The 26060-nt window shown below is 43.9% G+C and overlaps 2 protein-coding genes across 4 annotated transcripts in view; one reads left to right on the forward strand and one right to left on the reverse strand.

Moving 5' to 3' along the window:
- The window catches only part of TMEM45B (transmembrane protein 45B), a 39401-nt gene extending 25999 nt beyond the window's left edge, over nucleotides 1-13402 (forward strand). Inside the window, exons 2-6 of the mRNA XM_058687314.1 lie at nucleotides 7471-7667; nucleotides 9619-9825; nucleotides 10597-10781; nucleotides 11316-11461; nucleotides 12503-13402. Of these exons, the coding sequence (XP_058543297.1) occupies nucleotides 7487-7667; nucleotides 9619-9825; nucleotides 10597-10781; nucleotides 11316-11461; nucleotides 12503-12611 (828 nt within the window). The 5' untranslated portion in view covers nucleotides 7471-7486 and the 3' untranslated portion in view covers nucleotides 12612-13402. The remainder of the gene's footprint in view (nucleotides 1-7470; nucleotides 7668-9618; nucleotides 9826-10596; nucleotides 10782-11315; nucleotides 11462-12502) is intronic.
- A 2771-nt stretch (nucleotides 13403-16173) lies between these two features.
- NFRKB (nuclear factor related to kappaB binding protein) overlaps nucleotides 16174-26060 on the reverse strand; it is a 40310-nt gene continuing 30423 nt past the window's right edge. For all 3 annotated transcript variants that reach the window (XM_058687313.1, XM_058687312.1, XM_058687311.1), the window contains exons 21-27: nucleotides 25828-26048; nucleotides 25447-25717; nucleotides 24614-24823; nucleotides 21243-22010; nucleotides 18327-18433; nucleotides 17373-17508; nucleotides 16174-17257 (exon numbers count right to left, since the gene is read on the reverse strand). In XM_058687313.1, the coding sequence (XP_058543296.1) occupies nucleotides 17132-17257; nucleotides 17373-17508; nucleotides 18327-18433; nucleotides 21243-22010; nucleotides 24614-24823; nucleotides 25447-25717; nucleotides 25828-26048 (1839 nt within the window). In that variant the 3' untranslated portion in view covers nucleotides 16174-17131. The remainder of the gene's footprint in view (nucleotides 17258-17372; nucleotides 17509-18326; nucleotides 18434-21242; nucleotides 22011-24613; nucleotides 24824-25446; nucleotides 25718-25827; nucleotides 26049-26060) is intronic.

Genomic DNA, 26060 nt, shown 5'->3' on the forward strand with positions numbered 1-26060 from the left:
TGAGTAGTATTCCATTGTATATATGTATATTTACATAACATCTTCTTAAGCCATTCATCAGTTGATGGACAGTGGGCTCTTTCCATAATTTGGCTATTGTTGATAGCATTGCTATAAACATTGGGGTGCATGTGCCCCTTTGAATCAGCATTTTTGTATCCTTTGGATAAATTCCTAGTAGTGCAATTGCTGGGCCATAGGGTAGTTTTACTGTTAATTTTTTGAGGAATCTCCACACTGGTGGTTGCACCAGTTTACATTCTCACCAACAGAGCAATAGGGTTCCCCTTTCTCAACATCCTCGCCAACATCTGTTGTTTCCTGAGTTGTTAATTTTAGCCATTCTGACCGGTGTGAGAGGTATTTCATTTGTGGTTTTGATTTGCATTTCCCTGATGATGAACAATGAGCATATTTTCATGTGTCTGTTTGCCATCTGGATGCCTTCTTTGAAAAGTGTCTATTCATGTCTTCTGCCCATTTTTTCACTGGATTATTTGTTTCTTGGATGTTGAGTTTGGTAAGTTCTTAAATAAATGTTTATTTATTTTGAGACACAGATATAGATAGAGAGAGTGAGCAGGGGAGGGGCAGAGAGAGGGAGAGAGAGAATCCCAAACAGGCTCCAAGCTGTCAGCTCAACCCCATGAACCATGAGACGATAACCTGAGCCAAAATCAAAAGTCATACGCTTAACTGACTGAGCTGCCCGGGCGCCCCAAATTTGTGAAGTCCATTATAGATTTGGGATACTAACCTTTTATCTAATATGGCATTTGCAAATATCTTCTCCCATTCCATTGGTTGCCTTTTAGTTTCACTGATATTCTTTGCTGTGCAGAAGCTTTTTTTTTATTTTTTTAATGTTTATTTATTTTTGAGAGACATAGCATGAGTTGGGGAGGGACAGAGAGAGAGGGAGACCCAGAACCCGAAGCAGGCTTCAGGCTCCCAGCTGTCAGCACAGAGCCTGATGCAGGGCTCAAACCCACAAACCATGAGATCATGACCTGAGCCAAAGTTGGACACTTAACCAACTAAGCCACCCAGATGCCCCCAGAAGCTTTTTATCTTGATGAGGTCCCAATAGTTCATTTTTGCTTTTATTTTCCTTGTCTCTGGAGACATGTCAAGTAAGAAGTTGCGACAGCCAAGGTTAAAGAGGTTGCTGCCTGTTTTCTTCTCTAGGGTTTTGATGGTTTCCTATCTCACATTTATGTCTTTCATCCATGTTGAATTTATTTTTGTGTATGGTGTAAGAAAGTGGTCCAGTTTCATTCTTCTGCATGTTACTGTCCAGTTCTCCTAGCACCATTTGCTGAAGAGACTGTCTTTTATCCATTGGATACTTTTTCCTGCTTTGTCGAAATTAGTTGACCATATATTGTGGGTCCATTTCTGGGTTCTCTATTCTATTCCATTGATTTATGTGTCTGTTTTTGTGCCAATACCATAACTGTCTTGATGATTACAGGTTTGTAATACAGGTTATAGTCTGGGACTGTGATGCCTCCAGCTTTGGTTTTCTTTTTTAATATTACTTCAGATATTTGGGATCTTTTCTGGTTCCATACAAATTTTAGAATTGTTCTAGTTCTGTGGAGAATGCTGGTGCTATTTTGATAGGGATTGCATTGCATGTATAGATTGCTTTGGGTAATATCGACATTTTGACAATATTTGTTCTTGAAATCCATGAGCATGGAATGTTTATCCATTTCTTTGTGTCTTCTTCAATTTCTTTCATAAGCTTTCTATAGTTTTCAGTGTACAGATCTTTTACCTCTTTGGTTAGGTTTATTCCTAGATGTCTTATGGGTTTGGGTGCAATTGTAAATGGGATCTATTCCTTGATATCTCTTTCTGTTGCTTCATTGTTGGTGTGTAAAAATGCAACTGATTTCTGTACATTGACTTTATATCCTGTGACTTTGCTGAATTCATGCATCAGCTCTAGCAGTTTTTTAGTGGAGTCTTTCAGGTTTTCCATGTAGAGTATCATGTCATCTATGAAGAGTGAAAGTTTGACTTCTTCTTTGCCAATTTGGCTGCCTTTTTAAATTTCGTTTTGTTGTCTGGTTGTTGAAGCTGGGACCTCCAACACAGTGTTGAACAACAGTGGGGAGAGTGGACATCCCTGTCGTGTTCCTGATCTCAGGGGGAAAGCTCTAAGTTTTTCTTAATTGAGTATGATATTAGCTGTGGGCCTTTCAAATATGGCTTTTATGATGTAAGGGTATGTTCCTTCTATCCTGACTCGCTTGAGGGCTTTTATTAAGGATGCTGTATTTTGTCAAATGCTTTTTCTGTATCTATTGATAGGATCATATGGTTCTTATTTTTTAAATATTTTAATGTTTATTTTTGAGAGAGAGAGAGAGAGAGAGAGAGAGAGAAACAGAAAGAGAAGCAGGGGAAGGCTAGAAATAGGGAGACAGAATATCTGAAGATCAGAAACAGACTCCATGCAGTGAGTGCAGAGCCCAATATGGACCTCAAACTCATGAACCATGAAATCATGACCTGAGCTGAAATCAAGAGTCAGACACTTAACTGAGCCACCCAGGCACCCCCAGGATCATATGGTTCTTATCCTTTCTTCTATTAATGTTGCATATCATGTTGATTGATTTGCAAATATTGAACCAGCCCTACATCCCAGAAATGAATCTCACTTGATCATGGTGAATAATTCTTTTACTGTACTGTTGAATTTGGTTTGCTAGTGTTTTTTGTTGAGAATTTTCACCTCCAGATTCATCAGGGATATTGGCCTCCAATTCTCCTTTTTAGTAGGGTCTTTATCTGGTTTTGGAATCAAGGTAATACTGGCTTCATAGAATGAGTCTGGAAGCTTTCCTTCCATTTCTATTTTTTGGAACAGTTTGAGCAGAATAGGTATTAACTCTGCTTTGAATGTCTGGTAGAATTCCCCTGGGAAGCCATCTGGCCCAGGACTCTTATTTATTGGGAGATTTTTGATAACTGATTCAATTTCTTCCCTGGTTATGGGTCTGTTCAAATTTTCCTTTCTTTCCACTTGAGTTTTGGTAGTGTGTATCTAGGAATTTGTCCATTTCTTCCTGATTGTCCAGTTTGGCATAAAATTTTTCATAGTATTCTCTAATAATTGTTTGTATTTCTGTGGTGTTGTGATCTCTCCTCTTCCTTTCATGATTTTTATCTATTTGGGTCCTCTCTCTTTAGTTTTTGAGAAATCTGGGTATAGGTTTATCAATTTTGTTTATTCTTTCAAAAAACCAGCTCTTAGATTCATTGATCTGTTCTACTCTGTTTTGGATTCTATGTCATTTATTTATGATGTAATCTTTACAGTTTCCCTTCTACTGGTTTTGGGTTTATTTGCTGCTGAATTTTGGGGTCCTTTAGGTGTGAGGTTAGATTGTGTATTTGGGATCTTTCTTGTTTCTTGAGATAGGCCTGAGCTGCAATGTATTTTCCTCTTAGGACTGCCTTTGCTGCATTTCAAAGGGTTTGGACTGTCGTGTTTTCACTTTCATTTGCATCCATGTATTTTTTAATTTCTTCTTTAATTTCCTGATTAACCCATTTATTCTTTAGTAGAATGTTCTTTAACCTCCATGTATTTGGGATCTTTCCAAATTTTTCCTTGTGGTTGATTTCAAGTTACATAGCGTTGTGATCTGAAAATATGCATGGTATGATCTCAGTCTTTGTGTACTTGGGCTGTTTTGTGACCAGTATGTGATCTATTTGGAGAATGTTCCATGTCCACTCAAGAATATGTATTCTGCTGCTTTAGGATGAAAAGTTTTGAATATATCTGTTAAGTCCATCTGGTCCAATGTGTTATTCAGAACCATTGCTTCCTTATTGATTTTCTACCTAGATAATCTGTCCATTGTTGTAAGTATAATTACATTATCAGTAAGTTTGCTTGTTTGTGATTAATTGATTTATATATTTGGGTTCTTTCATGTTGGGGCATATTTATGATTGTTAGCTCTTCTTGATGGATAGACGCTTTAATGATATAATGCCCTTCTTTATCTCTTGTTATTGTCTTGGTTTTAAAATCTAGTTTGTCTGATGTAAGTATGGCTACTATGGCTTTCTTTTGACGTCCATTAGCATGATAGGTGGTTCTCCATCCCCTCACTTTCAACCTGCAGGTGTCCTGAGGTCTAAAATGAGTCTCTTGTAGGCAGCATATAGATGGATCTTGTTTTTTTATCCATTCTGATACCCTGTGTCTTTTGATTGAGGCATTTAGTCCATTTACTTTCAGAGTGATTATTGAAAGATATGAATTTAGTGCCATTGTGTTATCTGTAGGTTTTGTGTTTGTGGTGATGTTTCGATCTTTTGTAGTCTTTGCTGCTTTCCATTCAGAGAGTCCCCTTACGATCTCTTGCAGGGCTGGTTTAGTGGTCATGAATTGCTTTAGTTTTTGTCTTAATCTCTCCTTCTATTCTGAATGACAGCCTTGCTGGATAAAGGATTCTTGGCTGCATATTTTTCCTATTCAGCATATTGAATATTTCCTGCCACTCCTTTCTGGCCTGCCAAGTTTCAGTGGAAAGATATGCTATTACCCTTACAGGTTAAGGACCATTTGTCCCTAGCTGCTTTCAGAATTCTCTCTCTTTGTATTTTGCCAGTTTCACTATGATACGTTGTGGTGTTGATCTGTTTTTGTTGATTTTGAAGGGAGTACTCTGTGTCTCTTGGACTTGAATGCCTGCTTCCTTTCCCAGATTAGGGAAGTTCTCAGCTATAATTTGTTCAAATAAACCTTCTGCCCCTTTCTCTTGCTCTTCCTCTTCTGGAACTTCTATGATACAGATATGGTTTCATTTCATGTAATCACTTAGTTCTCTAATTTCCCCCCTTTTGATCCAGTAATTTCCTTTCCCTCTTTTTTTCACTTCATCATTTCCCATAATTTTATCTTCTATTTCACCTATTCTCTGTTCTGCTTCTTCCATCCTTGCTGTCACTGTGTCTAGTTTATTTTGCACCTCAATTATAGTACTTTCATCGTGACTGTTCTCAGGTCTTTGATCTCTGCAGCAAGAGTTTCTCTGCTGTCTCCTATACTTTTTCAAGGCCAGCTATTAGTCTTATGACTTTTTAATCTAAATTCTTTTTCAGATATATTGTTTATATCTGTCTTGAGAGCAATTCTCTGTGATTTTTTTCCAGAATTTTCTTTTGGGGAGGATTCTTCCATTTTGTCATCTTGGCTAAGTTTCTGGCTTTTGTGTATTTTAAAAGCTTGTTATGTGACTTGCACCTGAGAGTACTATTTTAAAAAGGGATCATACCCTATCCAGGACCTGACACTTCAGGAAGTGTTTTTGGTGCATGCACTCTGTTGTCGTGTATTTGGCTGCTCTATTGCACTGGACAGTCCTCTGCAGAGTTCCTCCCTGCTTGTAGTGGTGGAGTGTTTGGACCTTCAGCCAGATGTGCTTTGTCTGTTTAACCCTGGAAAAAGAAAACGAGGGGGGAGGGGGCGGGGAGCCTGATCCCACAGAAAGAGAAAATTGAGAGAAAAGACCAGAGAAAACTACAAAGCTAAGTTCAGAGAAAGAGAAAGGAAAAAAAGCAGGTCCCCCCTCCACTGGGGGCTCTGCTGCTCTCTGAAGCCCCACTGTGTTGGTGACGGGGAAAAAATGGCAACACCCCAATTTCTCCTCCCCAGATCAAGTGTCTCAAACCACACTGTTCATGCAGCCCTCCGAGAGTAGCTGGGGGGTCAGCTTGCCCTGCTCCAGTCTCTCGTGCCTCCTAGGCACTCAGCTGGGATTCAAAACCCCATGTCTTAAGGGGCCCTGCACTTTGTAGACCCTGTTCTGGTGTAGTGCCACCCTGCCCTGCTGATAAAAGGTCTTTGGCTGGTACCTACAGGAACTCTTGTCCTTCGAGAGGCAATAAACCCTCTTCCCACAATACTCAAGGAAGGGGGCTGTTCTCTTCCAGTGTACCCCTGAGATCGTTACACTGCGCTATGCATTCTGGGCTGGCTCCCTCCTCCCCAGGAGCACAGCCATGTTTCCAGCTCCATTTGGAGACAGGAGAGTCATGCATTTCTGTACCTTTGAGTTTCAGCTCAAGGCTAGATCCTGCCAAGCTGTCTCCCTCCACCTGAGGAGATCTTTCTGCCACTCCGCAGATCGAATTCCTGGGTGTTTCAAGTGATCTGACCTCAATACTGCTGTGTTTGAAGGTTGAGGAAAATCCTGGTCCCCCTACTTATCTGCCATCTTAAACCAATACTTACCATTTTAATTGTGTAGTCTGCATAACTGTAAATGGGATAAATATAAATCATGACTGCTATCTTTTTTGGAATAAGGTGGTGTTTACATATATACATATATATATATATATATATATATATATATATATATATATAATTTTTTTTTTTTACTGAAGTGTATTTTTGAGAGAGGAAGGAGAGAGAGAGAGAGAGAGAGAGAGAGAGAGAGAGAGAGAATATATGGGTGGGGGAGGGGCAGAGAGAGAGGAGACAAGAGAATCCTAAGCAGGCTCTTAGTTCTCAGCACAGAGCCTGACTTGGGGCTCAAACTCACAAACCATGAGAACATAACCTGAGCCAAAGTCAAGAGTTGGGGCACTTAGTCAACTGAATGTCCCTATATAATCATTTTTACTTTTGCCAAATTTGAATCATATAGACCATATTCCTTTATATTAGAAGGCTGCATCAAATCTCTAGATTTTTGTTTTTGTTTTACATTTATTTATTTTTGAGAGACACAGCAGGAGCAGGAGAGGGGCAGAGAGGGAGGGAGACACAGAACCTGAAGCAGTCTCCAGGCTCTGAGCTGTGAGATCATGAGAACATGATCTGAGCCAAAGTTGGGCGCTTAACCAACTGAGCCACCCAGGTGCCCCTCAAATCTCTAAATCTTCAAATTATTTTCAAATTAGGTGGAAAATGATATTATACCTTCATTTGTCATCTGGAATTACAGTATTTATCAATTTGTATCATTTTGTGAATTGCATATTCATGTCTTTTGCCCATTTTCTTATTTGCAAAAGACTAACACAATAGCCATTTACCATAACTATTACAAATGTCTTCCTGATTTAATGTTTTGGATATGCAAAAAATACTTACATAGATGAATTTTCTTTAATTCTCTCCACATTTAGGTAAGGTTTTGCACCCTGCGATCAGTAAATATTTGCCTACCCTCCTCCCCATCCCCAGCCCCCTTTTATTTTACCCATGTTTTTAAAAAAGCCTTTGAGCCAGGAGTATTCTCTTGGGCACTCACTCAGCAGACAGGACTTTGATGACATAACATGAAGGCTTATTTTATGAGAATGAGTGGATCCTTCTTAACATGGCTTATGATCTGGAATCCTCAATCACACACTGTGTTTCCTGCCAAAATATACATTTATGTTTTCTTCATTCAGTCACCTAACAGCTGTCCCCTATTTTCTTAGGTGTCCAAGAACACTGATGGCAAACTTTAAGGGCCATGCTCTCCCAGGGAGTTTTTTCTTGATAGTTGGACTGTGGTGGTCAGTGAAGTATCCACTGATATACTTTCACCAAAAGGGGAAAAGCAGCCAACTGACTCATTACCATCAGCGCCTTGAGATCATTGAAGCCGCAATCCGAACTTTGTTTTCAGTCATTGGTAAGAAGGGGCTTATCTGGTCCAGGGGTCTCCCTATCACATGCAGAACTGGAACCCATTTTCTGGTCCCTGTGAAATGGATGTTTCCACCAGCAGATAATAAACAGGGATATTCAGTCGGCCAGTAAATATTTTATAGTATCTGTTGTGCACTGAGCTTTGTAATGTTAACAGTTAATAGCACCTTACGTCGTAGTGCACCATGAAACACTGCCAAATAAACTACATTCTTTGCCCTAGAAGGACACAGGTATAAGATGTAGGAACAGAAGATACACTTTATGAAAAAGGTAAAACACAAATAAAAAAATAGAATTAGAGTGAGCTCATGTACATGAGTTATAAGAAAGTACTAAATGGAGTTTAGTTTTAGAAAAAAACCATCTTTTTTCCAGTTGTCCACTAGAATCTCAAGAGTAGTTACCACCCACTTCCTTGGTATATCCTCCAACCCCAAATCTCAAGCAATTACAAAGACGGGAACTTGATGTTGGACGGCTAATAAGAGAGGCAGTGGAAGAGACCCCCAAAAAAAGCCAACAGAGGGCTGTCTGAAAGGGATTTTCCCTTACTGTGTGTCCCATTCCAACAAAATTTCACGTCCTTCCACCGTGACTGGTCATCCATTCCACTCCGCTAATGGCCACATGAAAAAGGGCCAGCCGTGCCAATAGTAGAAAGTGTTCTTCCTCAGGATCCGCTCTGAGTAACGTGAGTAATGAGGGATCTTATTCTGCACTTGCATTTTGCCACGAATCACTTTGGCTGTCTCTCAGAAGGAACGGAAGCAACACCAGCAGCTTCTCTTGGAGGGAGCAAAGGTGCTTAGCTTGGTTTGCCTGGTCTAGCTGAATTTTCCCATTCACCATCCAGGCATCTCATCTTTCTGGAGTTGAGAAGTGACAGGAACTATATGGCTTAAATGCTAAGGACAGCATCAACTTTGCCTAGAAAATAGAGCCAGAAAAATATTTGGCCTCTTTGCTGGGTGAAAATTAATAGTCACTCAACGTCTCCTGAGCTCCTACCATGTGCAGGAACTCACTGCTCCAGGTTTTAAGGCTACAAGGGGGAACCAAACAGTCCCTGCTGCCACAAGACTTCCATTCTAGTGTCAGTGGACCTCCCTTCTCCCAGCTTGTTTACACCAATTCCTTGCTCCTTCATGCATAAATTCAGGAAGGGGCTGGGTTTAAAACAAAACAAAGTTTGGAGAACAGGGTTCAGAATGTCGCCGTGGAGGATTATTTGAGGCCCCAAGAACGTTATGGGCACCAGGAATAAAGGCCAATCTTTTGCTTTCCTAAACAAAAGACAGAGAAGGGACAAGAACTGAGAGCTACCCCATCTCAAAGGCTTACATCTCCTGACACCGCAGTGAAGGGGCCCTCACCTGCTTCTCCCAGTGTTTAGGGCACAGAGACTGAAAGCTAGGGGAAGGTGCTCACTCTGTGCTCAGGAAAACCATGCACTTGAAGTCAGCCCTCACAGACACACCTGGCAGCTGCTTCTCCCCCTTAGGCGTGCACAGGTACCTTTATCACCAGCGTGTCTCTGCTCAGATTCCATTATTTGCCACCTACTTGTTCCTTTCCGCGACTTCATTGCTCACTGAGCCCCGAGATGAACGTACCAGCCACATTCCCACATAAGTGATGATGCCTTGCCTTCATCTCAGCCACTGGACAAATATCCTGGGGACCTGTGTGGCTGTTTCTATTGCTTCCTTGCTCTGCACCCCCACCCCCAAAGAAACAACAAAGGCAAGAGGTCTACACAGGCTCCTCAGCAAATGCCTTCTTTTATACTCAAGTAGCTGCATCTGAGAGAGCAAAGTAGGCTTTCACCCGCATCTCGCATCTCGACTTCATTCATGACTTGGGGGCATTTGTTTCCCATCTGCCCCGGAGCTACACTTCCCTCCTTAATTTCCACTCTCACTTCCCTGCAGGGATCCTGGCAGAGCAGTTTGTTCCAGATGGGCCCTACTTCCACCTGTACCATGAAAACCAGTGGGTGAAGTTGATGAACTGGCAGCACAGCACCATGTATCTGTTCTTTGCAGTCTCAGGAATCGTGGACATGCTCACCTATCTCATCGCCCACGTTCCCCTGGGGGTGGACAGATTGGTTATGGCTATGGCAGTATTCACTGAAGGTAACTTAGGGGTAGGGATGGAAAAAAATAACAAAGTAAGAGACAGACAAATTGCGTTTGTAACAGACCAGAATATAAAGACCAGAAGTACTGCAAAGATAATAACCTTCCCCAGAAAATCCAAATCTCTGAATTTCAAAAACCTGCATGGGACTTGGCCTCTCCCTGCTCCCTCCCCCATCACACTCATGTACCTGAGTGCACATGCACACTGAAACACACAAGAACTCTCCAAAACGTGGATGGATGCTACCCATGCCAGAGAACTCCCTCTGTCCGGCGGAGGAAACACTGCACTCCACCCCCCACCCAGGAGTGTTCTTGCCTGGACTCTATTGCAAACCTCAGGAGACCCACCCAGCAGCTAGGACAGATCTCCCAATATAACTCATATTAACCAGAGTAATGAGAAGGCACTTTGTAATCCAACAACCTCACTTCTGAACCCCAGGAAGAGACGAAGAAAGGTTGAATCAGGGCAAAACTGAATTTCAAGTACACATACACACACGATTTGTCACGAATCAGCAACGTGTTTCACCTACACATCCTGTATTGAAGCTACCACGGATTAAGAGATTTTAGGACACATCCTTGCAACTTATATCCACTTCATACACAAAATAAATCTAATCTGCGTCTGTTGCCCCACGTCACATAAACTGACTTTGTAACTGCTGAAAAATCTCGCTTTGAGACAGGGGTAAGAGGGCATTCTAGCAATGGAGTAGAAACCAGCAAATCTCTGATGGCTGAAATGGCTTTGTGCAGGTTTTCTCTTCTACTACCATGTCCATAACCGACCACCCTTGGACCAGCACATCCACTCACTCCTGCTGTGTGCACTGTTTGGAGGGACTTTCAGCATCTTCTTAGAGGTGATCCTCCGGGACAACATTGTGCTGCAACTTTTCCGAACCACTCTTGTTATTCTTCAGGGCACCTGGTTCTGGCAGGTAATTTTTCAAAACAGTGTGCTTCACATTGTGTGGATTCAGGGAGCCCCACTGAGTTTGTCAAGAGAAGTCATGTAGGGGCAGCACTGACATGCCATGTGAATGAGTTGAGATGGCCACTGGTCTCCCCATGTCCGCCCCATGATTTAATTTTACCCATTAATATCTTGCTCACGGATTCACAAGCTGAATCCACGGAGCATAAAGAGCATATTAAGAAATTCCCCATCTGCCCTCCCCAGTGGAGGTGCTGACCCCATTCACAGGGCTCCACATGCAGTACTTTCAGGGGTCATTTCTATAGTTTGTTACAAGCTCCACTTGCTAAACTGCTGACTTGCAATGTGGGCCCTGATATTTCGTTTTAATAAGCCCATACTAAAACCAGAATCGACTCAGGTCAGTTCTCCTGTGCAAAAAGGTATGAGAAATAGGAGGTAATGGGAATGCATGGAAACTTGGGTAGCACGGGAAGGACGTAAGCTTGTGCCTCTCAGAACCAACTAAGGCCGACTTCTCTGTACTACCCACCAGATTGGGTTTGTGCTGTTCCCACCGTTTGGAGCACCCGAATGGGACCAGAAAGATGAAGCAAACATCATGTTCATCACCATGTGTTTCTGCTGGCACTACATGGCTGCCCTCTGCATTGTAGCCATCAGCTACTCTCTCGTTTACTGGTAAGTCCAAAGGAAGACAACTTTTGTCTAGCTTTTTTCTCCTAACCCCTTGTCCCCAAAATCTACTGCACTGCATTTTTATTTCCAGTGGCCCACATTTCATAACTAACCAGTGCTAACTTCCACCACTTCATGAGTGCCAAATACTTGCCAAGTTCTGTGCAAGGTAGTCTACACCTGCAAATGGGCGAGATATTGAAAGGCTGAAGGGCTGTCTGGTCGTAGTAACCTCACAGACTCAGGTTTCAAAGGCAGTTCTGACAGACTGGAAGGCTGTCGGGTGAAAGGAAAACCTCTGAATTAGGCATTGGTACTGGACTGCAGACCCTTGTTCCTGGATCTGCCCCACCTCCTCCCCAGAGATGTGACAATCAGACACGATGCCATGACAGCAAGTACCCTTTTGAGGGCTGTTCAGAGGTTACTGGGATAGCTGATCATTCCTGTGCACTCACTCTCCCAGGCACTGTGGGAAGCACAAGTCTATTACGCCACTGCATCCTCATTATTTTATGAAGTATACACGGTAACATTTTACAGATGGGGAAACCAAGGCTTGAAAGACTGAGTAACTTGATCGAGGTCACCCTATGAGTCAATGGCAGACCGTCCTGAACTGCAGAGCAAGCGACTTTTAGGATATGCTATTATTAGTTCTGTCATTGTAGCTGCCCCTCTAGTTTCTGATTTACCTACCCAAAGCAGATATACATCACATACACAGTTACACGCAGACCAAACTGAAGAGAAGGTCACAGTTTCCTTTAGTTCTACTGCCTGGTCGGTGAAACATACACTGGGAGGCAGGAGACCTAGGTTTAGTCTGTTATGACATTAACTATTAAATATTATTAATCATGAGTCCCTTTATCTACCAGTGAACACTGCCTAAGAAGTGAGATATGCAGACAACCACAGCATCTGGTGGACTTACAAAGAAAATGCGCTAAGAACCAGTAGATAACTTTAACATCCTTGGTTGAGAGAATAAGGGAATTCGGGGGGCTAATTTCATGGTTTCTTATTGTTGCTCTATTATAGCCATTTGACTCGGTTAAAGAGGTGCGGAGGAGAAATCATTGGGATTCAGAAGCTGAAGTCAGATCACACTTACCAGACGGCCCTCCTGACTGGCTCAGATGAAGAGTGAGGAGGCTACCCGTGATCAGTGCGGGGTGGACATGTCCCTTTGAGCACAAACAGCTAGAGTGTGCAAAGGTGTAGCTTGTCTCCTCCATTTCAATGCTTCCTTTGGTCTGCTCTTACGGTTCTATGTATTTGCACTTTCTCATTTAATTGGCTAAAGTTTGTGCTGCTGTGGTATCCTTCATAAAGAAAAATGACACAAGCCTTTATTTTTGTCTCAGTATGAAGAGAAATAAAAGACTCTGAAAGTTTGAGAACAGTAAGTGGCCACGGGATGAGTCTGGGATAGGAATCCAGCAGAACATCCTGCTTTTGATAACTTCTCTCTTTTTCAAATTTCAAGAAAACAGGCACTTTCTTATCAGAAAGTAAATACACGAGACTGACTTTATTTTAAAGATACAATTCTACCACATACTTCTTAAAGTAAAATAGTTCACAAACTTTGGTACTTTAAATGTTACTAAACATTTCCTAATTTACCATTAATATTCCAGAGTACTGTAATATCACTGATAAGTCACGACGTTGGGCCAAAGGTGTTTTTTTGTTTTGTTTTGTTTTGTTTTTTTAATCAGAAAGCTAGTCAGTGGCCCAGCTGAGAGCTGGAACGCAAATGTTCTGGCTCCTCAAAAGAACTCTAATAAGAAGACACTAACAGGAAGTCTGTATAATGAGGTAGAAAAATGGCAGGTTGCCGAAGACCTTGAATTTCAATACAGCTGAAAGCAAAGGGTAAGAATCGTGCAAAAGATGTGACTCTTGAACTAGTAATATAAAGTCCTGACAGTCTAATCTTGGTTCTGGATCTGGTTTTTTCTTTTTTTTAAAAAACCTCCTTCAACAAATATTTATTAAACATCTACTTTGCGCCAGCACTGAAATGGTTGAAAGGATTAAGGAGATCCCTGTCCAGCAAGGAATTCAGTCTAATGGCGAAGATATGAAAGCATTTACATACAGGGTGACTGGTGCCCTAAGGGGTAAGTACAACTACAAGGGAGGGGAGAAGATGGGGAGTTTGCCCTGTAGAAAAAAAAAAAAAAAAAGCACGTTCCAGGCACAGAGAATAGGATGCACAAAGGCCACAAAATCACAAAGGAACATGGAGAGTTGGTAAAGTTCTACAAACGGATAAAAGTGGCCTAGGCCAACTCTGAAAGGTCTTCTAGACCAAGTACCATTGGTTTGCACAACACTTTCCACACTCTGAAATGCACTGTATCCCACCTGATTCGCACAACCATCTATAATGGAAGCCACGTTAGGTTCTTCAGAGAAGTTGATTAGCCAAAGGTCACACAGCTACCAAGTTGGGAAGCCAGCCTTCAGGACTCAAAAGCCGGCTTCCTTCCTGCTACTTCCCACAAATGCGGTAGAGATCTTTTACACAAAGCACCGGGTGCTCTCTGGAAGAAATGCTGTACTTAAGTGAAAGCTGACCTCCCACGGTTAGCCAGCCTTTCAATGCTGAAGTCACACGTCAGAGGTTAAGAATGAGCTACTTGAAAATACAGTTATGAGAAGAGAACCTGTGGTCCCCTTTCAGGGTTTACTTTCATTGGCCTGCTAACTAGGAAACCAAACTTTCATTCAACAAGTACTGAAGGATCTATTATGAGCAATTAATTTAGTATATGTGCTGCCGAAGCGAGCACTATGAGCAATTAAAACATATTCTTTCTTTAGAGACTGGAGGTGGGTATAAGGAACCTATTCCCAGTTTTACTTTCATAGTAAAGATCCCCATTTTAGGTTTGAAGGGTGGGGGAAGTGCACCACACTCAAAGGAAATGTAGTATTTTCTCCAGAGCAAGCAGTTGAGGTGTGAAGACCAGATATAAATATTGAAACTTACTGTAAAATCCCTTTCACAGCAGCAGTTTGGGGTACCTTCATGGAATTGGTCAACCCTGGAGAAAAACATTTAGATGGGTTTACAATACAAACCCATCACAAACAACGCTATTCACCGAATCTGGTCTTAGACATGTGGTCTGACCACTTTTACCAACCTCTGAACCTCAGCGTCAGAGGCTCAGTGGCTGCCATGAGTTCTTCTGGACTTACTCCCCCCCAAAACAGCCACCATCGCTACCACATCTCTACAAGACCCCTGAGGTCTGTATGCACAGAACCACATTGCACAGCATGCAAATGCTGGTGACGTCACTTCAACAACTCCAGCTGGGGCTTGCCATTCCTCAGTACTCCACTGACAGGCTGGGCAGTACCAAATCGTACTTACCAGGGAGTCAGTCCTACACTAACATCCTGAAACATCCCTGTTCCCCAAGCATGCAGACAAATGTCTGCAGGCACTCAGAGACAGTCACAGCCAGGTGACTTCAGTAAAGTCAAGTCAGTGAAGGGCTGGGGCTGAATGCCAGGGCTATCTTCATGAAATCATTTGTTAAGTAAATTTGGAAGGGGTTTGTTTCAACCAACAATAAATACCTGAGACAGGATCCCTCAAATTTCTACCGTTTTCTCATTCAGACACTGTCACGTGGACTCTTCATGTGAAATGTGCCTCTAGGAAGCAATGATGTACAAATATCAAAGTACTGGAGAACACAGACGTGCTCTCCTCCACTCAGCTAAAAGGCTATTTTTCTCCTTCACGGAAGTCCCTACCTCTCCCCGCTTCCCAGTGGGACATCTGTGCCGGCCCCCCACTACTAGCAAAAGCTCAAGTCACCTCTCTGCGAATTCGCCTCAGCTCTCTGTACCTTGGGCTTACCACCCTAGCTCCAACTGTCCCCACAGCTCAGCATGACATACAGCCATCCTCCCCTAGGAAGGCAAAAGAAAGGATACTTAAAATCAGAAGACTGGATTTATGTCTTTTTCTCTTCAACCTCAACTCAGACTCACCACTTCTCCCAGGGATGAGAAGTTAGAAGACGGTTGATGATGTCTATTTACAGAACTGCTTTAAAAATCAAATGCAATGTCTCAAAAGCCACAAGCCACCCTGACCTTCTCTGCAATCTTCCTGATCACTCAGCTTCCACCTTGCAACCCCTTTAAACTACACCATTGGGACCTTCTGCCCCTCAACTCCACTTCCTCACCAGACCCCATAAAAGATCATCACTGAACTTCCAGATTAAAGACACATCTTTAATAATCTGGAAACGAGAGAGAGAGGCCCTGACACTGCAGAACAGCCTTGCCATCCAAACCCTGCTCCCATACAAAAGAGGCATATATTGTTAACAACCAGTGCTTTACTTACTTACTACATTTAAAAATACTGTTCTGAGCTCTGCCACAGCTTGACGGAGGCTGAGAAACGAGAGGCAGCCAGGATTAAAGGACTTGTAAACCCCGACCGACCTCTCCTGTGACTGTGCTGCCTCGTCCGCCCAGTGGGCACACCCACTCACTCTCTCCTCTTGCAGCCTCTATTCTGGAGCAGAAGCTTGCAAAGTTTTACTTAATGGGCCTGAGGACATAAGAGACATTTTAGGCCTGAGGAGCATCTGGACTCTGGCAACTACTCAGTTCTGCCTCCTGACTGCAAGCAGCCAAGGATAATACATAAGCAAATGGCCATGGGCTGTGTTCCAATAAGTCTTTATTTACAAAAACGGGTAGCCAACCCCAGGGCTGTGGTTTGCAGACTCTTGCCCTGGAGCAAAGCAAAACATATAACCTCTGAACTGCAATAAAGTCTATGCCGCAAGAACAGCATGTCTGCTGGCACTTGCCTATCCTGTCCACAGGCTCTGAACTTCTGTGTGAACAGGCCTGACAAGGAGGACAAAGTTAGCAGATGAAGATACGGACCACAGTCAAGATCCTGATACCTCATCTTTATGAGGTAGTGCCAAACTAATCCCATTTCAGGGAACCCACGCTATCTCACTTATCTCACTCCCTTGGTTTCTTACCCAGCTGACAGCCTCCCCATTGCCATGCAGCTCTCAAGTCAGCCACCAACTCACTGAGAATCCTGCTATTCTCCCATTCTGGTCAAGAGAATAATCAGTTCGGGGCAGTGGGGAGTGGGGGCTTTATAAAGCCCAGGTTTCCACTGGATAAAGACATACAACAGGTTCTTTAAAAAAATAAGTTACGTAAAAATTTCTGGACATAAAATTCCTATCCAGACCACTAGTCACAGAGAAGACCAGAAGCTAAAAAAAAATACAATCCACATCAAGAACGAGGCTTACTGACGGTCTGCACGATCTGCAGCTGTAAGCCTTCCCCCGGTGTCTGGCTCTCAGGAGAGAACCATGGCTCGTGTGGCACAACTATGACTTCATCCCCAAACAGAGGAGCTTCTCCTGGATCGGAGCGGAACAGCCCTTGGAGCCTGGAGGGGACTTTTCTCAGCATGCTCCACTGTGGAGTGTGGTGGCAGAATCCACGCCACTGTTGCCATCATCCCACTGCTGGCCTTCCCTTCAACAGACAAGCTGAGAAGGACGACACCACCTCCCTGCTCCCCTCCTTTAAGCCAGAAGGGCAGCCTGGGTGTATGCTTTCACGGACGTCATCTTTCTCTCTGAATCACTGCTGTTCAGGTGCCTGTTTAGGAGATGGAGCTGTGGTCACAACAACAGTGGAGACTGCTTTGGAGGAACCAGAAGCTGTTCCCTGTTGAAGATGGGATGCAGGGACAGTCTGGATGCGCACCTGTTTGCAAAGAGAGACGGTCTGGTCAACAGGCTGCAAACGAGCTCCTCAGCTGAGCGCAAACAGCAAGAGAAAAAGAGGCCTGGTAGAGCCCACCGTTTGCCTGGAACCTTACCTGTGTGGCCTGGCCTTGCTGCTGAAGCTGCTGCAACTGCTGGGCAGTGAGGAAACTAACGGGCTTGTTGCCGGCAATGAGCTTAGTCCCCGCTGGCATGGTGGTCAGGATGATATTGCGGCCCAACCCGCCGAGGCTGTGAATGGAAAGCACCAGTGAAGCATAATGACAGGCAGGGTGCTCTCTCTGGTCCAGAATGAGGCCGCATGTTTAAGGAAAACAGGAAGGTCAGCAGCACAGTGAAAATTCCTGCATTCTAGACTGAAATGGAAACCAGCTGGTGAGACCACCTTTCTCCTAGCTTCTATGCTTCCCATGAAAAAAGAGCAAGCCCAAAGGCCCCCAGGGCTCTGGATACAATGACCCCAATATCCATACCTCGATCAGCAGAAATAATGGACAGAACCCCAGGAAGGTGTGTGTTTCAGACAAGAAACTCTCCCCCAAAACAGCCACCTTCCAACCATCAGACTGATTTCATCATGCCCCTTTATCCTGGTTTAAGTCAAGACCAAAGGAAGGCCAGCTTCCCAAGTAAGACCTCCTGCTCAGAACACCACAGCACGGGGCTCAAATGTGAAAGCGAGGCCTTCCCCAACACCCACACTGGAAACTGCCATCTGAGCCATGTCACCAGCCCTCCCCATTACAGAATGTTCCATCATCCCCTTCCTTGCTTTTCTTCCACAGTACACACCACCACCCCATAGGGTATTTTACTCTATAATTTCTCTCCTCACCCTACAAGGTAAGCTTGAAGATAGCACAGCTTTTTGTCTATTTTAATCGCTTCTCTGTGTCCCTGGCACCTGATACTAGGTGTTCAATAAATACTGTTGGTGAGCACAACAAAGGAGAAATACTCAAGAAGACCCCCAGAAAAACTAGCTGCCTCTCCACTGTGTGGCAAGGAGCCACCTGGAAGCCCCACCCGCCCATCACTATAGCACTTACTTGGCTCCAAGGTTGCCTTTGATGATGGGGGCCGTGACCACACTTTTGCCCTTCATAGGCTGGCTAATAACAGAGAGAGGAACTGTGATCCGCGTAGGCAGCTTCCCCTAAAGAGAAAATGAAATCAGGTTTACAGGCTAGATAAGGAAACCCCCAAGTGTCACGTACAGGGCCATAGAACTGAGGAGTGAGCACTCAGATACTCTCTTTTCCTGTACACTGCAGGGTCCCGATATTTCTGAGGTGTGGGCCCAGGCTGCTCTCATAAAACTGCCAATAGGCTGTAGTTAAGAGCTCACATACTGTATTTAGGTAGTCTCTGATCTGTGTAGCAGCTCCTCGTTCACACTACCTACAAGAGCAACAACCATATAAAACTGCTGCCAGCAGGATAAATAGGTGCACTAAATCACTAAGGAAAGCGTGTGTTCACTTGAGCACAGTAAGAGTCTGAGCTCCTTCGAGGCCAGGCTCCTCATCATCCATGTGCCTCCCGGTACCTGGCACACAGTACTGAAGGAAGTGTGATGAAGGACACAGGCACTCAGGAGTTAACAGAGTGCATAACTACTGCTTCACTGGGGCGCAGGCTCACTGGTAGGGAGCAGACAGCAGGGCACGCTAGATTAGCAACAGGTCACATTTTCCAGGTGCTTTCCGTCTCTCCCAGAGATAAGAGGTTAGTTAAGGGACATTAATAATAAACTCAACCAAGTGAAAAGTCCAACCCCAAAGCCAATAAGGTCTAAAAGGAACAAAACAGAAGGTGACCACGCCTAGTCTTTGGGATTTCAGGATGGCAAAGATGAGCTCACTGCATCACCTGTTTTTAGGCCACCTGCTTTTTAACCCCTAGTTGGTAATAAAATTTACATACAGTAAAATCTTGTGTGAATCTGATTTTAAAAACGGATTCAAGAGAAGTAGTTGCTAGGATACTAAGAAAAAGCATCGACATTTCCCTTGAGCAAGCTATTGCTAAAGAAGCTGGGCCCTCAGGTGCAAAACTGTGTCACAGCTCCCCATACCAATCTCCACAGTTTACTCACAATTTGTAGTGCATCAGAAAGCACTGAAAGATGCCAACAGAAAACAGAATACCTTGAGATGGTGCCTCCAGGTGGATTTCCTGGTGGTTTTCTTAAGAATGCCTCAGTTGTGTCAAAAGTTTCAGACCACCACAACACCAACTGGAATCACCCCTTGGTGAACTAGCCTAACTAGCTGACTAGATGGAGAAAAGAATCACTGCTCACTACTTCCCACCCCCTCACATGCTTTTCAGGTTCAGGTGCCCCTGGCTACTACCTTTCTGTGTGAGGAGTCGAGAGCAAAGTGGACCAAGTAAGCACTGTTTCCTTGCTTCCTTAATTTTTGTGATATGAGAACCTAAATAAATACTTCCTTTTAAGCCGCACTGTATTTCAGAGTTTGTTGGCTGGTTGGTTTTACTAATGTTCTTCCTCCACCGCTCTGGCTTTTATCCAAATTGCTGAGGTTTTATTATACAGCCTGCTTAGGAAACGTAAAACTGTGTTTTATGCTGTCCGTATTCACCCCACTGTACAGAACAGGGCTCCTTATCCAGAAACTAAAGAGTAGAAATACACATGCACCCAGAAACACACCTATGTTGATATGGGAATTTGCTTTATGATAAATGTAGTATTTCAAGTTAGCAGGTAAGGAATAAACCAGTCAATGATGTTGGAACAAAGTAAGAAATACAAAATGAGATATCTACGACATGCCATTCACAAAATATATTTCAAATGGATTATCAATGACACCTTTTCTAAAACCCTGAAAATGTTGTGAAAATGAAGGCTGGTATCTTTATAACCCTGGAGTAAGAATGGCACAAGATGCAAAACCTAAGAGCCATAACAGAAAATGTTGATAGATCTAATCAGATAAAATACCTGTAGAGCAGGCTCCACATGCAAGGTTAAAAAATAACAGGCTGGAAGAAAACATTTTCTATATGTAACAAGAATTAACATCCAGAAGATATACAGAACCACCCAAACATGAAAAGCTGAATACCCCAGAAGAAAAGTGGCAAAGATTTATTCTGCACTGAGAGCACAGGCCAATCTCCATATGAATGGATGCCCAACTCCACTAAAGATCAGGAAAACGAAACAGAAAAAGAACTCTTTTCACCAGTAAGATGGGTACTTAAGTTAAAAAAACAAAAAAGAAAGAAAAAAACAAGATATCCAGCATTTGTTAGAATATGGGGGAAACAGGAGAGCTGCTGATGGAAGTGGAAGGTGGTAGGGCCTTTTTGGTTGCACAACTAGAGTTATCACAACCTTCAGTATGTATACCTGAGCCATTCTACCTCCGCTCCAGAAATACTTTCATGTGTTTCTTCATGGCAGCACTGCTCTTAAACAGTAAAAACGTATTCTTTAACAGATGAAAGGGTAAAGCACATGCCTTCTGTGGATTATCAGGTATCATTAAAAAGAATGCCATCAATATCCGTGTAGGATCTAGAACAATCCCCAAAACATATTTTTAAATAAATAAGGCAATCCACAGGACAGTATACAGATGAAGCTCTCTCACAGGAATTTTTGTTTAAACTGAATGTGTACACACTGTACGAAAATGCTCAGGAAAAGGACCAGAAGGATAAATGCCAAAATACTAGTAATTAGTCCTCATGAAGGAAGAAGTAGAGAGCGGTGAAAGAAATTTTATTTTTTACTCTATGTACTTCTGTACTATTTTAATCACTTATGTACACACTACTTCAGAAATTTGTTTCAAAATCAAACAAAAGAGCCTAGTAGGAAATAAGCCTGTGTGGGTCAAATGAAGTGACAGAGACAGGGTCTACTTTCCATTCCTCAAAAGACAAGTTCCCCAAGCAGAAGGGCTATTCTTCCCCACTATGTTACTCACAGCCTGGGACGTGGAAACAACTGTGGTGCTGACAGGGACCTGCCGCACAGCAGAGGCTCCTGCCCCGATGCTGATGGGGGTGCTTGCAGCCCCAGAGGCCACGGCCACAGTCTTGGACACGGCAGCATTCATACTGGGCAAGGACACCGCCGAAGTATGGACAGTTCCAGACCCACTGGCCACTGAGGACCCTTGCTTGGCATGGGTCGCAACTGTGATGGTCTGGCCTGCTTTGGGGGGCATCACGCCCAGGCCCTGCACGATGCGGATCGTGGCAGCTGGTTTTGCTTCTGAAGAAGCCACTGTGTTTTTCCCCTTCTGGTCTGCCACACTCACACCAAGTGCCGGCATCAAGCGAAAAGCTGAACTGGAGGCTTCTGTTGGCTTGAGGTCAGGAGTCACTTTAACCACGGTGGTACCTGTTGGAGTGGACGAAGGGGCACTGGCCGAACTGGCCTTGGCAGGGCTATCCGTCGCGTGGACTGGATTCGAAGTGACGTGTAAGGTGGCAGAAATGCCTTTGCCCGCAGTGCCGCTTCCCGTCCCAAAGAGGTCCTGGGTCAGTTTCACTGTGGTAACCTGGGACTTGGCCAACGTGGCCATCATGTCCGGAGTAATTCGCAGAACCGTCTGGCCTTTGGCATCTGTGGTGATGGAAGAGGGTGGCAGACGCAATACGTCCTTACCCTGGATACGGAAGTTAGTGGCTGTGAGTGGAATGCTGCTGCCTGCCTGGGGCTTCACACCAAGCTGCCCAGTGATTGCCACCTGGATAGGGAAGAGACAGCACTGACAAGGGGATTCCCAGCGCTCAAATGGTTATGAGTATGATCACACAAACCTCCATTTCGTCGGTACGTGTCTTTTACGTTTTTCTAATCTTTTGTTTTGAAAACTGGTAAACATTCACAAAAGTAGAAAACAGTGTAACAAATCCATGTACTACCACCCAGCTTCAAAGTTATCACTTTGCCAATCTTGTTTTATCTATCCTTCCCCACTTTTGGGGGTGGGGGGGTGGGGAGGTGCTGGACAGAGGAGTTGGAATATTTTAAAGTAGGCCAATATATAGCATTTTGCCGATCAATACTTCTTTACATATTTCCAACACAGAAAAGAACTTTTTAAATTAAAAAAATAATAGTAATCACCTACACATTGGACCAGATGGACTTAACAGAGATCATGGAATATTCCATCCAAAAACAGAAGAATACACATCTTTTTTTAAGTGCACGTGAAACATTTTCCAAGACAGATCACACGTCAGGCCACACTCACACAAAAAAGTCCCACACTCACACAAAAAAGTCCCACCTATTATTACCCAATAATGACCTACAAGTATTATCTAATAATATACATTTGTATATCCCCAACTGTTTCAAAAATGTCTTTTATTTATAGTTGTGCCGATCTTCAATTTTGAGAGGAGTATGGCACAGTGATCAAGCATGGGCTTTGGAGCTGCACCAATGCCTGTGGAAGGCCATGTGTAACACATGTACTCTTCTAGCCTCAGGGACTGTCTGCTGCATGAGCAATTTCCTCCTCTCTACTGACTGCTGCCATCAGAATGCAAATGTGCTTTAACATTTCCCAACGTACACAGAAGCAGATCCTCATTTACTCCACATTCCCACCAACCCCCATTCTCTGCTCTCTTTGAAAGTGCAATTGCTTAAAAACTGCGTCCATTCCCTGTCTCTACTTCCTCATCTTACATTCTCTTTTGAATCCATTCCCAAACCACCACCAATCCGCTGGGCCCAGTCAAGTGCACTCATTACCCATAACCAATGAGTGATCAATTTTTAGCTTCATGTCATTCACACCTTCGTATACCCGATATAGGTGCTGACTTCAACACACTTTTCTCTCAGTCTGTATTCCAGTCTCTGCACCCCAGTGTTTTCTTTTATCTCAGTAAATGATATCACAATCTACCCAATCACTCAAGCCCAAAGCTGTGGGGCACACTCAACTCCCTTCTTTCAACAGACCCCATAATCTGCCCACTGGAGAAGAATCACACTGGCTCTACCATCAACCCCATATCCGGAATCCCACTGCCTCTCCTACCTCCAAAGACAATGCACACAAGCCAGCACCAGTTGAGGATCTGGACCTGCTGCGACCACCTCCCCCCTGGTTTCCCTGCTTCTGTTCCTGTCCCTTGAATTCCGTCCTACGCAGCAGCCAAGGGGTTCTGTAAATGTACACTAGATCAAGTCACTCTGGCTCACAATCTTTCAATGGCTCCCCATCACATTTAAGAGAAAATCAAAGTCCAACATGACTTAACCACAGCTAACCTCTCAAGCAGCCCCCCCTTCTAACACTTTGACACTTGCCCACTAAGCTACATGCTTGATGGCTTTCCTGTTATTCTTCAAGCATATTACTAACTCGTGGCACTTTCACTTACTACTCCTATGCCTAGAATGCTTTGTCCCCAGATAATCAAAATACAGCACACTAATATCATTCTTCCCCTCAGACCTTCATAGATCACCTTAGCTCAAATGGCACCCCTGTCGCTCTGTAGTCCTTCCCCTGGTTACTGATGTTCATAGCTCTTCTATACCTGTCCCTGAAGTGGTTTTTGTCCCCTAGCCCCAGGAGAAGATAAGCCCACAAAGCAGGGATTCAGTCTATGTCATACACCACCACATCCACAATACTCTGGACAGAGCCTGGCACAAAAGAGCACTCAGTAAGTATTTAATGAAAAAAATGACAATACTTTACCATTATATGGTTCTGTTTCTTCATCTATAAAACGAGAATAACAAAAGCACCTACCCCATGGCGTTATGAGGATTAAATTATTTAATATCTATAAAATATTCAGCACAGTACAAGCACATGATAAGCACACTATCATTGCTATTTTACCTAAAAATTCTGTGTCGTTGTTTTTACAGATTTTATTTTTAAGTAATCTCTGTACCCAATGTGGGGCTCAAACTCACATGCCTGAGATCAAGCCGCCCACTGCCTAACCATTCTTTGAAGTTCAATTATCATCTGTGCATGTTCATAGCCAGGAAAATAGAAATGTATCCTACTATTATTAAAGGTAAACAGAAAGGCCAACAAAGTGTATAATGTCACACCACAAGATATTCGCTAAGTAAATTCGTGGGAAGTCTACTCCAAATCAAGAAGCTCAACTACTACATGCTGAATTTTTTGGAAAGAAACAGGGGAAATCTTCAGCATCTATGAAGCCTGTACTGCCGTTGGTGGGAACTCACCACTGAAATACCCATGAACTAAAGATCAAAGGCTACAAATCATTAAGATCTCTGACTATCCTCTGCTTTGGGAAAAAGGATTTGGATCCACCCAGAGAGATTTCCACTGACCTGCTTGATAATGTTCTGTCCTGTGACATTCTGAATGACAGCAGCTGTGGAAGCACTCGGAGCGGAGCTCCCGGGAGAACTGGTGGCTGGCTTGCTCACGGGGCTGGCTGTGGCAGGGAGACTTGTCATCGTGAGCCCCGTCCCAGGTCCAGGCCGCTGCACAGTGGCCGCCGCAGTCTGAGCTTTGACTGGCACGGTGGCCATTACTGTCTGGTTCAAGTGTGAGGTAGAGAGCTCAATTAGATACTGAGACGCAGCCTGGCACAGCGAGCCACTTCTGGCATGTGCCACTGCCCAGGAAGTGCTCCCCCGAGACTACTTCTGCTCTATCGGTGCTTAAGGCTCACTATGCTCTAAAATGCACATTGTAAAGTTCTTGTATCTGTGTGGAGCACCTTAATTTTCAGAAAGCTTTCACATTTAACATCCTGTTGTATTCCTACATACGGAGAACAAATATTATACCCTTTTATAGCAAAGGAAACTGAGGCAGGAAGTAAGACTCTTCTCTAAAATTACCCAACTATTAGCGGTATGGCTAAGATGAGAGGCACAATGGAAAGGGCCTGAGATTTAGAGTCACATTCCACCTCCATCCACCAGGATTCTGATGTTACAATCCTGGGTAAATCACTAAACTTCTCAAAAGTTCTGATTCCCAACATGTAAAATACAATGACTTAAAAACGCTTAGCCAGCTTTGAATAACAAATGAGTCGCTGTGTTAAACAGCAGCAGCAGCAGCAATAATCTAACGCTCCTTGGTCCTTACCCACTCTGCCAACTGGACCCATCAGACCACCTTGAGGTCCAGCTCTGCCATCCCCGTTTACCTGTGGCACAACTTTGGTCTGAGTAGCAGTGGCTGGAACGCGCATCTGTGGTCCTGCTGGCATCTGTGGCAGTGTCTGAGTCGGCCCTGCTGACTGCTGAGTAGCAGTAGGAAGGCCAGGCTGGGCCACCACCCGCACCTGGGGCAGTCCAGCCGAGCCAGAGTGGCTCACCACACGGGCGGCTGCCTGAGAATTTGGTGGAGTCTGGCTGGAAGCCGGGGAGAGCATTGTTCCTAGCTGTGGCATTGTGGGTGAAGACACCAGAAGAACACTACGAGAAAATGGGGGCAAGGGGGATGATTAAAAAATAAAGCAAGTTAAGCCATACACACAAAAGATCTCTGGAGGGAGAAAGCTGGAGAAAACAGTGAAAGAGCTTACCCTGAGCTAGATTTCGCTGGCTCTGAGACAGAAGTAGGGCCACTTTTGTTCACCGAGGACACAGGAGGAGGGGAGATCGGAGTGGCAGGCAGAGCCGGAGTGGTGGGGGTCACAGGTGTGACTGGAGTGGGAGGCATGCTGGAGTCACTGAGGCTCATCTGGCTCTGCTCAGAAGGGCCACTGCTGAGGACTTTCAATGAACTCTCCTTGCTACCGGACTTCTACAAGCAGAA

Source organism: Neofelis nebulosa, chromosome 10, assembly GCF_028018385.1.
Source record: "Neofelis nebulosa isolate mNeoNeb1 chromosome 10, mNeoNeb1.pri, whole genome shotgun sequence".
In the NCBI taxonomy this organism is placed as follows: Eukaryota; Metazoa; Chordata; class Mammalia; order Carnivora; family Felidae; genus Neofelis; species Neofelis nebulosa.